The sequence below is a fragment of the Schistocerca gregaria genome, chromosome 11 (assembly GCF_023897955.1).
Source record: "Schistocerca gregaria isolate iqSchGreg1 chromosome 11, iqSchGreg1.2, whole genome shotgun sequence".
NCBI lineage: Eukaryota > Metazoa > Arthropoda > Insecta > Orthoptera > Acrididae > Schistocerca > Schistocerca gregaria.
In genome coordinates, this window is record NC_064930.1 from 84,889,707 (window position 1) to 84,906,423 (window position 16,717).

At 45.6% G+C, this 16,717-nt stretch overlaps 1 protein-coding gene across 1 annotated transcript in view; it reads left to right on the plus strand.

Moving 5' to 3' along the window:
- The window catches only part of LOC126295328 (adenylate cyclase type 6), a 2,630,635-nt gene that overhangs the window by 2,429,829 nt on the left and 184,089 nt on the right, over nt 1-16,717 (plus strand). Inside the window, exon 16 of the mRNA XM_049987795.1 lies at nt 5,713-5,810. Within this exon, the coding sequence (XP_049843752.1) occupies nt 5,713-5,810 (98 nt within the window). The remainder of the gene's footprint in view (nt 1-5,712; nt 5,811-16,717) is intronic.

Consider the following 16,717-nt stretch of genomic DNA (forward strand, 5'->3'; position numbering starts at 1 on the left):
TTTCAGAGGCAGAAGTTGTGTTCATATGATTGAATTTTATGAGAGTTGCTTTTTCCATATGATGCTGTGATATTTCTCTTGAGCGGTTTGTCCCTATCTATATCTTCCACTATATTTAAGAAGTGATTATAAAGTGCATTTGCTACCTGTGACTCATCATTTACGGCCTAAACAGTGAGGTTATCCTGTTGTCCTGTTTCTTGTTTCACTATATTGTATATACATTTAAGTCTGCTGTTGAAATTAGTGATTACTGACATAATGTTCATGTACCTTGATTTTTAATAACTTTTCTTAGTAGTTTTGAGTAGCTTTTGTAGTGTGCAACTACTGTAGGTTCTCCACCTGTTCTTGCCAATAGATACATTTTCCTTTTCCTTTCACAAGATATTTCAACCCCTGTAGTGATCAATGGTATTTTACATGGCCGTTTAACGCTTGTCCTGATTAGCTTATGTGGAAAACTATATTCAAATAATGATATTAGTTTATCGTGGAATAGATTGACTTTGATGCTAGCATATGGTTCATTATACATTCCGCCCTGGGTCATCTCCTGCAAACGATTCTTAAGAACATTAGTTCTGCATTCATTAGTTATTCTGATTTTCGCTGAACGCTATCTATTCTGTAAGACCCCAACTAATTTATCGAAATTAACTGTGCATCATGAGCCGAGAGAGCATTCCTTGCTTTGAGCTTCATCAAAGTAAACTCTTATATTAGCGACCTACTATCTTTATCGATCCATGTTGGAAAGTTACTTACTGAGATTAATTGTAAAACCGAAATAAGGTTTCCAGATCATTTTTCCTATTACAATCGCTTAGGAAATCTACACTGAAATCACCACAGCCTATTATCTGCATGCTGAAGTATGACAAATAACATAGGAAAGAATCTAAGTTTCTCATAAACAGTTCAGAATTCCCCAGTGGCGATGTATAAACAGTTACAATTAAAAGTGAACTATTTTTCAGTATTAATTCACGAAAACACACACCTGTGTGTTGATCCCTTCAACATCTTCTTGTCTCATTGTCTTGGAACATGTGTTCTGTCTTAATACATGCAACGACTCATCCTTTGCCTGTATTAGTTCTGCATGAGTAAGCTGAGAGACTGCAATCTTTTGTGTTGAACTTCTCTAACCCTGCGATTATGTGGTTTTCAGATAGGTACGGGAAGTCTGTCTTTTCGGCGCTCACCAATTTCATTTCTGTCACCAGCAGCCTGCTCAATTCAGTGTTTACAGAGTTCACAGCAGTGTTAACGTAGGGCTGGTCATGGCATTTGTATGTGTATTTGCTGCTCCTATTACTTCCAGGTTACCCCTAATGCTGTAATTTCTGTCTTTAGCCAGGCTGTTCCTTGTTCCACCAGCTGTAGTAGCCTGACCCCCTTGGCAGAATCTGTAAAAAGATTCCATGTGTCATCTGTTATTTGGCTATGGCTAGGAATTGGCTTTACAATGCTTGTGACCTGGTAGTCTGTTCCTAATTCGTCCTATATCATCTGGCCTACACCCCTGACTTGGCTACTACCCAGCAGGAAGACCCTCTTCTTCCCACTCTCTTCTGATAACGACCCACACTTGAGTTTCTTTTCTAGAAGCCTCCTGCACCTACGGTGACCTAGAGTCTCTTCCCTGATCGATGACTATTAACCCAAGGCGTCGGATTATTATAGATATTGCGCTGCTCGTGTACGATCTGGCGTTGTCATCCTGAAGGAGAGAAAGCCCCGTGTGTGGACGAAGTTTTCTGCGGTTAGAGAACGCTGTTTCTCGCACCGCCCTGTTACACGCCACAGTTTGCAGCCCTCCAGCGTAAGAGGGTTGCAATATGTGTCAGAGAAGCGAGTAGCTTGACTATGTAATATCTCAGCTGACATTGAGAACACAATAAAAAATCGCTGACCTTACTTTCCAGCACGCCCTTCTACTTTCACAGATACTCACAAAGCCAGTGTTTTGCTTCACAAACACTTCAAGCTGGTTTACTCATCGACACAGAGTATAACTGATGGTACCAGTATATTTTCGTAGCCTCGGCTTCTTGCTGTGGTACACGGCCATCCACCAAGACAAGATTTAACCCGTTGGTGTAAAATTCGCGTGCCACGTGAAGCTATGAGCTCTCACCCAATCTTTGTGTCGCTCATGCAACAAAGAAAACACAAAATAAAGACTTTGAACATAGCTGTTAAGGTTCAGTCACCGTGTCAGAATTATATTAGAACAAATAAGCCCTCGGTCACAAATATTAAGTCAAAATTGGTTCAAATGTCTCTGACCACTATGGGACTTAACTGCTGTGGTTATCAGTCCCCTAGAACTTAGAACTATTGAAACCTAACTAACGTAAGGACATCACACACATCCATGCCCGAGGCAGGATTCGAACCTGCGACCGTAGCGGTCACGCGGTTCCAGACTGTAGCACCTAGAAAGACACGGCCACTCCGGCCGGCTAACTCAAAATTGACCAGCTTTCGACGCTACTATGAACGTCGTCTTCAGAATTAAACTAACTGTTCTAAAACATATTAGGTATATAATACATTAATAAAATTAAAGTTTGTACTGACTGGAACGAGATGCAGTACTTACAAGTTGCAACCCTTGTTCACTCAAGTACGAGCAGCCTTTAGCGGCTCGCCATCTTATTTGCAACTATTCATGACGTCGCCTTTCCGGCTTAGATTTTTGTTAATGTGACTTGTAAGTACTGCATCTCTTTCCAGTCAGTAGAAACTTTAATTTTATAAATGTATTATATACCTAATATGTTTCAGAACAGTTAGTTTAATTCTGAAGACGACGCTCATAGTAGCGTCGAAACCTGGTAAATTTTGACTTAATATTTGTGACCGAGGGCTTATTTGTTCTAATATAACAAAATAGAGAGTCTTCAGTTCTATATTAAATAATTACTAGAGTAAAAATGATTAACATTCGTATATAGGGGTGAAAATTATTAACACCGAAAAACTGTGCAAAGTAGCACAGAACACCAGAACAGATATTTTTCTCCAGTGTCATATTTTCGTTCAGGGATTTTTAAGACCATTAGTTTTCTCTGGATGAAAATTAATTAAATTAAAGAATTCTGGCAGCTTGCATGGGACAATGAAAACACTTGTTCTAATTTGTTTTTCTGTGAGGACAAACGAGTTTCAATTCTTTATGACGAAAAGACAACAACATTAATACACCAAAATTACTTCAGTTACAGTTTAGGTTTAAAAGTGCCTGCATTGACTTGTAAACACAGGTTACAGCAGTGCGCCATGTCCTTTCTAACATGGTCAAAGACTGCAGGAGTGCACTTGATTGCAACTGCTGCTGCTGCTGCTATCCTCTACTGATTCAAAAGGGGATTTCCTTACATGGTTGCGTGTCTCTCGTCACACAATAAAGTCCATAGGTGTCAAATGGGAATCGGACAGGTAATGGTACAGGACCAACACTCCTAGTCCACGTTTCTGGAAACTGCCGGTTTAAGAACCGACATACACGACGACTGAAATGTGCCGGCGTCCCATCGAGCAGGAGCCATATCCACTGATGAACCAAAACATTATGGCCACCAGCTTAACAGCTTGTTTGACCGTCTTTGGAACGAAACACACCACTGATTTTTCGTATCAGGGTTTGATACGTTGTTGGTTGAAATTTCCTGGCAGATTAAAACTGTGTGCCCGACCGAGACTCGAACTCGGGACCTTTTCCTTTCGCGGGCAAGTGCTCCACCAATTCTGGACGTTGTTGGTTGGTTGGTTGTGGAGGTATATGGCATTAGATGTCTAAGCATAGGTCATGTAATTGGCGTAAATAACGGGCCGCTGATTTGCGTACGCGGTGATGGCGCCCCATAGCTACCCAGATGGGTTCCATAGGATTTACATCTGGCGAATTTGGTCGCCGAGACAACGTGGGTACACTATAGTGCTCCTCAAACCACTGTAGCACGCTTCTAGGTCCGAGACACGGACAATTATACTGCTGAAAGACGACATCGCCGTTGAACATGAAGATATGCAGGGGGCTCACAGCTGTAAGTTTGTCTTCGATTACCACAAAGGTGCCATGCAAGTTCAGGAGAATGTCTCCCATAGCATAGTACTGATCAACATGTGAATATGTAGCAGTGATCTGCTGTGGATATTCATGTTCAACAATGTACTATGAACGGTGTGCTCCAAAGCACCTGTGGGTGCATGAGTATTGTGCCCTTTATGCAGAGAAACCACAGATCACCATCCATCCTCCTTTACAGAGCAGTCAAGCCTCCAAACCCCATGTTCTGTGGAGAGTTCTTGACGTCCACCCATTTAGCGCCTTGTAGTAAATTCGCCGCCCTTCTACCTCTTTCTGTAGATGGTCACGACAGTAGCACGTGAACATTCGACCAGCTTCGCCGTTTACGAGATACTCGTTCACGGGCTCTGCGTAATAATAATCTACCCTTTGTCAAAGTCGCTTAGCTCCGTGGATTTCCCCACTTGCAGCCCATATCTTTACTAGAGTGATCCTCCGTCCGTGTCTGCTCCGCTTACATTCTTTTGTTGCCGTGTCATGTGCCCGCAGCGCTACCAGATGACATCTGATGTCGTGGAGGCAATGGTCTTAATCTTATGCCTGATCAGTGTATGTTGTCCTGTGGCGAGTGGCACATCATCCAGCAACTCTGGCAATACGCTGGTTGGTTGGTTTGGGGAAGGAGACCAGACAGCGTGGTCATCGGTCTCATCGGATTAGGGAAGGATGGGGAAGGAAGTCAGCCGTGCCCTTTCGGAGGAACCATCCCGGCATTTGCCTGGAGTGATTTAGGGAAATCACGGAAAAACTAAATCAGGATGGCCGGACGTGGGATTGAACCGTCGTCCTCCCGAATGCGAGTCCAGTGTCTGACAACTGCGCCACCTCGCTCTGGCAATGCGCTGGCTGGGAAATTGTAATGATGCTTGTTATTTAATGGCCTAATCTATCCAGACAGCCATGCATAATCGCAACTGGTGAGCCCAAGTAAATGTGGCATGCACTTTAATCTCACTCAAAACATGCGAACTGTGGATGTTGAAGACCGCATCACGCTCGAAAGTTGCTTCATCTGCAAGCAGCACAGAGGACGGAAATGTGGGATGCATTTGGCACTACTCCACGTGTCACTACGAAAACTGTGCTGTGTGTGGATAAACATCTTGTTACAGACCGTGCACATGCTGTAAGTTAGATAAATAAACAGTTGCTCATGAGCTACGTTTCTCACATTCTTCTGATTCGTCCGCATGCTATGCGCAACTGACCCAAAGCTGAGAGCGATTTCCACCCTGTACCGAATTTAAAAAATGCTCAGAGAGAATGATGACTTTAGAGAAAAATGTTTGTTTGGTGTCCCATACAACCCCCAAGATATTGTCGGTTTTTGAATAATTTTCACTCTGTATAATATATTGTATATTGCGGAGGTGAGAGTGAGAAATTTCGCTACAGTTTTCTGTTACATCGTTCCAAGATTCATATAATGCAACTAACACCTGCTGACAGAGTCCGAAGAATGGGCTGAAACATGTATTGTTTCCAGTACAATGCCAGGTTCACAGTGCTTGGGTCATACCAAAAAGTCTGCGAGTAATGGTGATATCTATGTTGTGCTGCAGCTGTGGGCATGCTTTACACATAAAAAAGGACTTCTCGCTGTGTTGCAGTACTCAAAGGAGGGCGATCGCATGATGTCGACCTACTTCTTCAGCTCCTTCTTCATCTTCCTGTCCATCATGCTGGTCGAGCTCATCATCATGCCACAGTAAGTTTTGTATACATACTCTACTTTTTTTCCTCATACTCTGCTTTTTTTCTCAGTGAGATAGTTACTTTGTTACTGTACTCCTTTATAACGGCAAGACGCGTACTTTAGGAAGGGTCTTGCGCTAAACATGTAAAGCAAGACTAACTATTAGTAATAACAGATTCAGTGAAAAACTATTTCAAAATTCTGAGTTAATAATGAAACGAGATAAAAATTAGTCATCCACTAGGAGCTGATAGTCATCCACTAGGAGCTGTCTGTGGCGTTGTTAAGGTCCCCAATATGTCAAGGAAGATTGTCTACAAATTCCTGCAGGTATGCCATGCCCAGCTGAAGCCACTTAGTGCTGATTACATCTCTTTAAGTTACGAAAGTGCAGGTTTGTTGATTGCTAAATTTCACACTCAGTTCCAAATAGTCCCACACATTTTATGTGTGAATAAGGTAAGGTGCTGTAGCAGCCCAGTCAACATGCGATTCGGCACCAGATTATTCGCTATACCAGGAAAATATGCATGCAGTCCGGTGTACATGGCTGCTCCCATCTTGGCAGATGGGACTGTCGACAGTGTACTCACCATGAAGATGTACAAGAAAGGGTGACACTTGATCACCAAGACTATTCCAATAAACGTCATGTTTTATGTTAACAATAATCTGAATGAGTGGGCCAAAATCGTAGTACAGCTGCGCCTTGGCTCCACTGGGCAATAAACTCTTCTTAGTCGATCATCAGAAAGACATCACAGAGAGGAAAGTGGTCGTCAGCCTAAGGTCCAGGCACCATTGAGCAAGAAGGCATATTCACAGTGTAAGGTCAATCGTAATAGACGCTGACATCGTGGAAGACGCCTTCTAGCACCCTGTAGAGCTTCTGGAGAAGCGACACCCTGCTCCTCCAACCTGCTATGAGCTCCACAAGGTGGAGTTCTGCCTTTGGAAAAATAGTAACCAGTGAACTCACATATGTCCCTCCCCCCTCCCCCACGAATCTCCTCCACCGAAGGAGACCCCTACATCCAGCTAAATTCAGATGTATACAGCATGTCATGTGGCGCAGTCTATGCCAGCTGATGAATGTTTGGAGACTACTTGCAGCACAAGTTGATGCAGCAATCTACCTTGAGTAGGCTCTGCTGCCAGTAACTGCAGACTTCTACCTGAGCCAAGGTCTGCATTGGTCAGCTTTGTACCACTGGATCACCCAATGGGTGACTATATTCTGTTGCCAACCAACTCCCCCATGGGTTGTGAGTTCGAGCCTGGGCTGGCTGGCTGCCCAGCTACAATGTCACCCTGATCCAGCCTGTACAGACCCACATTGTTGCTGAGTGTAGCTTGTGGTGGGCATTCGTCTTCACCTTTGGTCATGCTTGGGACCACAGTTTAAACATCATAAATCCCAATGTGTTCTCACTGTGTTGTTCTGCGAGGAATTGCCATGTTGACCCCTCACACTTGTGTCAGGCCTTTGTGGCTGTGTGAACGTAAGCTTCTGGCATACATTTCCTGCTGGGCAGACAAAGTGCCTACAGTGGCACACCAATCAGTACTAGACACCTATGTCGAGGTGGCCAACAACCTTCTCTTTGGGTAGGGTCCACCCCTGTAGTTGGTGTGAATAAGGGACTATTACAACCAGGGATATTTTACTGGCAGTTCGCCATACAATTCTGGCCACCCCCACTTCCAGCCTGGGAGATGATGCTCCATTTTCCATTGGTCGCCTCATTTACCACCATAGAGGTCACATCCTGAACCTCACACTATGAAAAGCTCCTTCAAAACACCTCAGATCCACTTCTCGGTAAACACGTCATGAACCTTTGCCGCACTTGATGCCTCGCATCTTATGAATAGAGGCAAAATTGTGGCTCACCGGACTATACTACGCAACTTCAACAAGCTGCTGTCCAGTTTCTGTGTTGTTTTGGCCGTCGAAGACGTGGGGCTTTTTCTGTCGTTTTGAGCACCAGCCTTTTGCGTGGTATGCTGCTCCAAATGTCTGTTGGATGTACTTCCGCTCGCAGTGTTCGGTTGGTTCAGATGTAGCTACATTCACGGACAGCACCGCTGTCAGGTTTGAGCGCGATTGTTGTTCACAAGGTGTGACATTCATATCAAATCAATGTCGACGCCAACAAATTGGGTGGCTTCATTCTTGGTGAAAGCATTGGCACGTCCAACCACAGTAGATCCTTTGTGCATCTCTGTCACGCCTCCTTGTCTACCCACTTTACTGTCCTGATACAATGCAGACGAGTGGAATATACGCACCACTTCCCTGCTGCTATTTACGTCAGTGACTGAGGCTCACATGACCATATGGTAGTAGTCACACACTGTCTACAGCGCTGGAAAGCGACCTGTGTGCTCTTATTGGAGCTGGGGGTGCAGCAGCGGTGGCTAATAATGCTCTTGTGAGGTTACTCGTTCGTGAAACGTAGAATAACATATCACACACAGATAGATCCAGGCTGCGGGCAGTACCAGCATTGAAACCGAGGGAAGTGGCTTGAGAGACGTAGAAAGATGTACGTGGCAGAATACAAGTAATGGAGAAAAGATGAAACAAAAGTTCCTTGACTAAGTGGGAAACAATAGGCAAAAGAAGAGTAATTGGGAGAAGATGAGAGCACTTGCTTCATTTTGCAAACTGAAGAAACCGCACAACAGTTGGTGAATCAAAATATTTTGTTGCTTACACGAATGGTTTCAGAATACTAAACCTCCATCAGCTGGTGTAGACTGTAAGGGTTAAAAGAATATGTTACGAGACTAGGGCAAGCAATGACGAAGAAATTAAAAATGTAACAGATAAGCAGTTATAGACAGTGCACCCCTAAAATATTCTAAAAGAATCAATAAAAAAGGAGCACTTAACTGTCTGAGGTCATCTTCTACCCCATTGTTGTTATGGAACAAAAGTTCCATGTCTGAAGTATAAAATGGGGAACCTAGGAATTTACGAAAACGACATTATAACGAGGAAACAAGAATCAACTGAAACACGGATGATCTAAGATGCGATTAAAGTCAAAGGAGCCACATTATGTAGTACTAAGTACATAGATTCCTTACAGTTTAAACCAGATGATGGAATTTTAGTATTCCGAAATCGGTCGTATAAGCAATAAAATATTGTTGATTCAGCAAATATTGTGTAGTTCTTTCAGTTTACAAAATGGACTTGTACAGCTGCGGCTGCCCCAGAAGAAAAACTGTTTGTGGATTTGCTTCATTGTTTGTAACCGGTAAGTGGACATGATGTTAATTTCCTTGAGGAAAGGAGACACTTGAGCTTCTATTTAACTGCAGAAGTCTTTTTCGGCCTGGCCAGTATGCAGCCATCTCCGAAACATGAATTTAGATTGTAGGCTTCACACACAGGTAGATCCAGACTGCAGGCAGTACCAGCAATGCAAGCGAGGGACCCAGGGGCTTCAGCTTGAAGTACGTGGGTGACGACCGCGGGGACCCGAGCTGAGTCTGACATTGCTTCCACTTACTTGTGTCAGACTCCTTCTTTCTCCTTCCCTGTCGGCCTCCCTTGGCCAACTCTTGCTTTTTCGACCCCAACGGTATTAGGTTTCGAGGCCCGAGGGCGTCTTTCCAATTTTCTTATTCCTACTTATAACCCAACTCCTGAGGGGATCCCACCCGTTAAGAAAAGCCATCAGTCCTGTGAGCTGTGAGGGTAACACCGCAGGTTGGACGAGAGGCCAGCACCCTCACTCTGTAAAAAATTAAACATGCTTTCAAGACTACAAGTAAGCCTCGGAACATTACTGACAAAAAATGGACGACGTCAATGACAAAGAAACGGTATACGATTTGGAACGTGGAATGTAAGGAGACCTGTACAAGATAGGAGCTGCAGTCAGTGTGGTCAAGGAAATTCAGAGGTGCGAACTAGACCTAGTTGCACTGCAAGAAATCCGGTGTGACGATGCTGGGAGCACTGATGTTGAGAACTGTACAATTCTGTATGGAGCCTGTGAACGAGGTCATCTGTTAGGCACTGGTTTCTGCGTCAGTAAGACGTTGGCCACTGATGTTTCAGAATGCGTTTCAGTCAACCCAAGAATATCTGTTCTAACACTGGACGTAAAGCATTTTTAAGGCGACTTTTGTGAACTGTCGTGCTCCCGCGGAGGAGAGCGAATGTAAAGTGAAAGACGAGTTCTATGCACAGCTAGAGGCAGTGATGGACGCTGTACCAAATGGACACCTGAGGATCCTCCTTGGTGATATGAATGACAAGGTTGGGAAAGAACAAATATTCCAAGACACAACAGGAAGGCACAGTCTACACAACCTAAGCAATGGCAATGGAGTTAGGTTCATCAGCTTCGCTACATCATTAGGGTTGTTCATCTCCAGCACAAACTTCCAGCGGAAAAACATACATAAAGGAACCTGGGTATCACCAGATGGGAGAACTGTAAATCAAATAGACCATGTTGCCGTTGATCTCAGAGACAAGAGATGGTTGTTAGACGTTAAGACAGCGCGGGGTGCCGAAGGTGGGTGGAAATGTACCATTTAGAGAAACTAAAAGATGAGGCAACGAAGACCAGGTACCAGTTGCAACTTAGTAACCGCTTTGAAGCACTCAGTGAAGTGGAAGCGAATCAGGACCTCGAACTTATGTGGGGAAACATCCAGAGCTCAGTTAGGGATACAGAAAAGGAAACACTCATGGGAAACCCAATGGGCAAGAAGATCTGGTTTGGAAAGGAATGTGCAGATGCTCTGGAAAGGAGAAAGGAAGCCAGGAACAGGTGGCTGAAGGGAACAAATCTGGCACAGGCCAAAGCACAATCTGAGGAGGTCCGAAAGACTACACAAGCAATTCTGAGAAGAGTAAAGAGGAAATACATAAGGAATATCATCACTGAAGCAGAAACAGACTTCAGAGGACAAAAGACGATGGAAATGTTTCTGAGGGTGAAGTACTTCTGCAAAGGTCACCAGCCCAAGCAGAAATTTGTCAGAGATTCCCGTGATAAGATCCTGACGAACGATAGGGACATAGCTGAGAGATGGAAGAAATACTTTCGACAGCTGCTAAATTGTGATGAACCTGGACTGCAGTTTCATTTCCAGTACCCAATTACAGCCCATGCAGACTATCCCCCACCTAACCTGGTTGAGATAAGAACCAGAATCAGACACCTTAAACAGAATAAGAGTCCAGGTGAAAATGGAATACAGGCTGAAATGATCCTGGCAGGAGGAGAGAAACATGCAGAAAAAATACACCGACTAATACAGGCAATATGGACGAAAGAAGAACTACCAAGAGAATGGAAAACAGCTCTCTGATTTGTCGAATACATAAGAAGGGCGACAAACTGAAATGTGACAACTATCGAGGAATCGCCCTGCTTAACGTGTGCTATAAGACCCTGTCCAACTGCCTCATACATAGAATTCAGCCAGTGGCAGAATCGGTGATTGGGGAGTACCAGGGAGGTTTCCGTCCAGGACGGTCAACAGTAGATCACATCTTCAGTCTCCGCAGCTCACTGAGAAACTGGGTGAATATGGTAAAGATTTCCATATTTTATTCGTTGATTTTAAGAAGGCCTATGATTGCATACATCGCAAGAGCCTGCTCAACTATTTAAAGGAGTTTGGCATAGCAGAGAAACCCATCAATCTGATAAAGATCTGTCTGAACGAAACACATGCAAAGGTGAAGATGGGAAATCGCGTAACTGAGGAATTTTAAATTGTGACACGACTCAGGCAAGGAGATGGGTTGTCCCCTATCCTGTTCAAAATTGCCCTTGAGAAGATCGTACGTGGGACATTCCAAGAGAATGAAGGGATTGAAATCGAAGGAAAGAGACTGGCATACTTAGCCTATGCAGACGACATCTGTTTACTCTCTAGGTCGGAAGAGGAGTTGGCGCAAATGACCAAAGCACTAAAGGATGTTGCCAGCAAATTTGGGCTAAACATAAACGGAGCCAAGACAGAGTATCTCGTTATGATGCGTGGTCATTGTCAGACTGCTGATCATCTACAATCACTGCAGGTTGGGGACCATTCCTACAAGAGAGTGCAAGAATTCAAATACCTAGGGGCACTTTTCACTGAGAACTCGTCATGTGAATCAGAGATCAATGCCAGAGAACAAGCAGGAAACCGATCTTACCACAGCCTAGCACAACTGCTTCGATTCAGATCTCTCTCCAGACAGTTCAAGATTCGACTGTACAAAACCCTGATCCAGCCTGTTGTTCTATATGGCTGTGAGACATGGATAATCCGGAAGCATGACTTCCATAAGCTCCTTGTTTTTGAGAGAAAAGTGCTTCGGAAGATCTTCGGTCTGATTCTGGATGCAGATACAGGAGAATGGAGGATCAGATACAACCAAGAGCTTGAGGAACTATACCAGCAGCCCAACATAGCAGGAACTGTCAAAGCCAAAGTAATGCAGTGGGCTGGCCATGTGGCCCAGATGGAGGATCACAAATGGCCTCGGAAGCTCCTGGATTTCACACCTACAGGAAAAAGACCGCCAGGGAGATCCAAGACGGGTTGGAGGGATGGACTCCATGAAGATTTAAAACAAATGTCAATAGATGTGGACGAATGGCGGGTAGCAGCAATGGACAGAATACAGTGGAGGAGGAAACTTGTAGAAGCGTGCTCTCCACTGGGCCTGATCACGTAGGAGTAGTAGTAGTAGGCTTCCATTACTAAGAACATCATCTACTTCCCAACACCACAGTGTGCAAAGACGGTGGGCAAGGGACATCTGTAATGGAACCTGTATCAGTCGTCTCAAGTTGTCCTTACCAACATATTAAGGATCTGCATGACGCCTGACGACGGACGTCGAAGACTGTAGAGGTGGCCAACTAACAATGCACATCTCAGGGTTGCAGTCCAGTGGTCTTAGAAGAGAGATGGGTCGGTCACGTTTTGGGCCAGTATCGCATATGCATGTGGGACGCCTCTCCTTGTTACCAGGTGTAGTTTGAGGATTGTGCAGTATTAGGACAGGATCCTATAAATTATTGAGCTGCCCCACAGTCGTTATCTTGGCGATGGGTTTGCCTTTTGAAGTGGTACAGCCTGTCCTCGTGAACGCCTTCCTTCATGAGGCAAGGAAGGCCAAATGGAATGGCCTGCTGTGTCTCCTGATATTGACCTGACTGGGGTCAGCTGCAGCCTGCAGTATGTCGTGTTGGGAAACCTCGTTACTCACTGGATGAGCCCAGGAATGGCAAATGCTTGAGCACCATTTCACAGACAGAATGCCAAATTTAATTTTCACACTGAGACTGATGACTATTGACTTGAGCAGCTGCTATGAGGTTACATTAACCCTTTGAAGTATACATAAAGGGGAGAAAGTCATGGGATGCCTATTACTACCATGTCGAGTCTGCTTTTGTCCGGTGTAGTGCAACAGTTCGACGTGACATGGACTCAACAAGTCGTTGAAGGTCCCCTGCAACAATATTGAGCATTGCTGCCTCTACAGCCATTCATAATTGTGAAAGTGTTACCATGCAGGAATTCGTGCATGAAGCGACTTCTCCGTTATGTTTGATGGGATTCGTGTCAGCCAATTTGGGAGGCCCAGGTATTGACATGAACTGTCCAGAATCTTCTTCAAACCAATCGCCAAACAATAATGGCCAGGTAGTACAGCATATTGTGATCCATAAAAATTCCGTCGTTGTTTGGTAACATGAAGTCCATCAATGGCTGCAAATGGTTCAAATGGTTTAAATGGCTCTGAGCACTATGGGACTTAACTTCTGAAGTTATCAGTCCCCTAGAACGTAGAAATACTTAAACCTAACTAACCTAAGGACGTCACACACATGCATGCCCGAGGTAGGATTCGAACCTGCGACCTTAGCGGTCGTGCGGTTCCAGACTGAAGCGCCTAGAAGCGTTCAGCCACTCCGGCCGGCTGCAAATGATCTCCAAGTAGCTGAACATAGCCATTCCCAGGCAATTATTGGTTTACTTGAAGCAGAGGACTCAGTCCACTCCATGTAAACACAGCCCACACTAGTGTCGAGCCGCCAACAGCTTGCACTATGCCTTGTTGACAACTTGGATCCATGGCAACGTGGGGTCTGTGTCACACTCGAACCATATCATCAGCTCTTACCAACTGAAATCGGGTTTGGTCTGACCAGGTCTAGGTTTTCCAGTCGTCTAGAGTCCAACGATGTGGTCACGAGCCCAGGAGATGCGCTGCTGGCGATGTCGTGATGTTAGAGAAGTCAGACGAGTTGGTCGTCTGCTGCCACAGCTTATTAACGCGGAATTTCGCCGCACTCTCATAATGGATGCGTTCGTCGTACATCCCATATTGATTTCTGCTTCTGCTGTTATTTCATACAGTGTTGTTTGTATGTTAGCACTGACAACTCCACGTAAAAGCTGCTGCTTTCGGTCGTTAAGTGAAGGCCGTCAGTAACTATGCTATTCGTGGTGAGAACTAATGCTTGAAATTTGGTATCCTCGGCACAGTCTTGACGCAGTGGATCGTGGAATACTGAATTCCCCAACGATTTCCGAAATGGAATGTCCCATGCGTCTAGCTCCAGCTACCATACCGCGCGCAACACCTGTTAATTTCCGTTGTGTGGGCATAATCACTTCGGAAAACTTTTCATGTAATAGCACCTGAGTACAAATGATAGTTCAACCAGTGCCCTTTTATGCCTTCTGTATGGAACTCCACCGCCATTCGGGTATGTGCGAATCGCTACCCTATGTCTGATGTCACCACTGCGTAAACCAATATTACTGTAAAGACAACAAGTTGTTTCATTCTGTCACCAAAAATGTCGAAAAGTTCTTGACCTATTTAGTTCACATTTGCACGCGATAGTGTAATATACACTCCTGGAAATGGAAAAAAGAACACATTGACACCGGTGTGTCAGACCCACCATACTTGCTCCGGACACTGCGAGAGGGCTGTACAAGCAATGATCACACGCACGGCACAGCGGACACACCAGGAACCGCGGTGTTGGCCGTCGAATGGCGCTAGCTGCGCAGCATTTGTGCACCGCCGCCGTCAGTATCAGCCAGTTTGCCGTGGCATACGGAGCTCCAGCGCAGTCTTTAACACTGGTAGCATGCCGCGACAGCGTGGACGTGAACCGTATGTGCAGTTGACGGACTTTGAGCGAGGGCGTATAGTGGGCATGTGGGAGGCCGGGTGGATGTACCTCCGAATTGCTCAACACGTGGGGCGTGAGGTCTCCACAGTACATCGATGTTGTCGCCAGTGGTCGGCGGAAGGTGCACGTGCCCGTCGACCTGGGACCGGACCGGAGCGACGCATGGATGCACGCCAAGACCGTAGGATCCTACGCAGTGCCGTAGGGGACCGCACCGCCACTTCCCAGCAAATTAGGGACACTGTTGCTCCTGGGGTATCGGCGAGGACCATTCGCAACCGTCTCCATGAAGCTGGGCTACGGACCCGCACACCGTTAGGCCGTCTTCCGCTCACGCCCCAACATCGTGCAGCCCACCTCCAGTGGTGTCGCGACAGGCGTGAATGGAGGGACGAATGGAGACGTGTCGTCTTCAGCGATGAGAGTCGCTTCTGCCTTGGTGCCAATGATGGTCGTATGCGTGTTTGGCGCCGTGCAGGTGAGCGCCACAATCAGGACTGCATACGACCGAAGCATACAGGGCAAACACCCGGCATCGTGGTGTGGGGAGCGATCTCCTACACTGGCCGTACTCTTCTGGTGATCGTCGAGGGGACACTGAATAGTGCATGGTACATCGAAACCGTCATCGAACCCATCGTTCTACCATTCCTAGACCGGCAAGGGAACTTGCTGTTCCAACAGGACAATGCACATCCGCATGTATCCCGTGCCACCCAACGTGCTCTGGAAGGTGTAAGTCAACTACCCTGGCCAGCAAGATCTCCGGATCTGTCCCCCATTGAGGATGTTTGGGACTGGATGAAGCGTCGTCTCACTCGGTCTGCACGTCCAGCACGAACGCTGGTCCAACTGAGTCGCCAGGTGGAAATGGCATGGCAAGCCGTTCCACAGGACTACATCCAGCATCTCTACGATCGTCTCCATGGGAGAATAGCAGCCTGCATTGCTGCGAAAGGTGGATATACACTGTACTAGTGCCGACATTGTGCATGCTCTGTTGCCTGTGTCTATGTGCGTGTGGTTCTGTCAGTGTGATCATGTGATGTACCTGACCCCAGGAATGTGTCAATAAAGTTTCCCCTTCCTGGGACAATGAATTCACGGTGTTCTTATTTCAATTTCTAGGAGTGTATTTCATAACCCGTATTCGAATGCTAATAATCGATTTACCTACTAATTTTAAGCGATTTCAGTTACAAATCAAGGTTTCGTTTACAGTACAAGTAAACAAATCTGACGAAAAGAGAGAGGGAGGGAAGGGAGGTGGTCTGAGAGGTGGCGGGGAAGGAAATGGACATGAGAGGAAAGGGTGGGAGGAGGAGATTAGGATACACAGCAGAATCCGGCACATATTTATCAATTGGAGTGCGTTGCATGATTCGGTAGTAGTCAACATCAACAACAGACTTGATATTCTGTTCCAGCTATTAAATGCTCAACTTCTACCGTTTACGTTGGTTTGGGACACCATATGGATGTTTACGGTTATTTGTCACTGTGGAACGCACTGACATACACTGCAGCCGTCAGTTACACTGTTGGCCATTAAAATTCCACCGCACAGTGTGCAACAAATATCACATCAGCACAAAGTGTACTAATTGGATGTGCAGACGATTAACATTTCAGTGCGACCGAAAAAGCAGGTAGCAGTAACGCTATCTACGTTATGAATATTATACAGAGGTCAAGCTGAGAATCCTCTGCATGAGTGCGGATACCAGT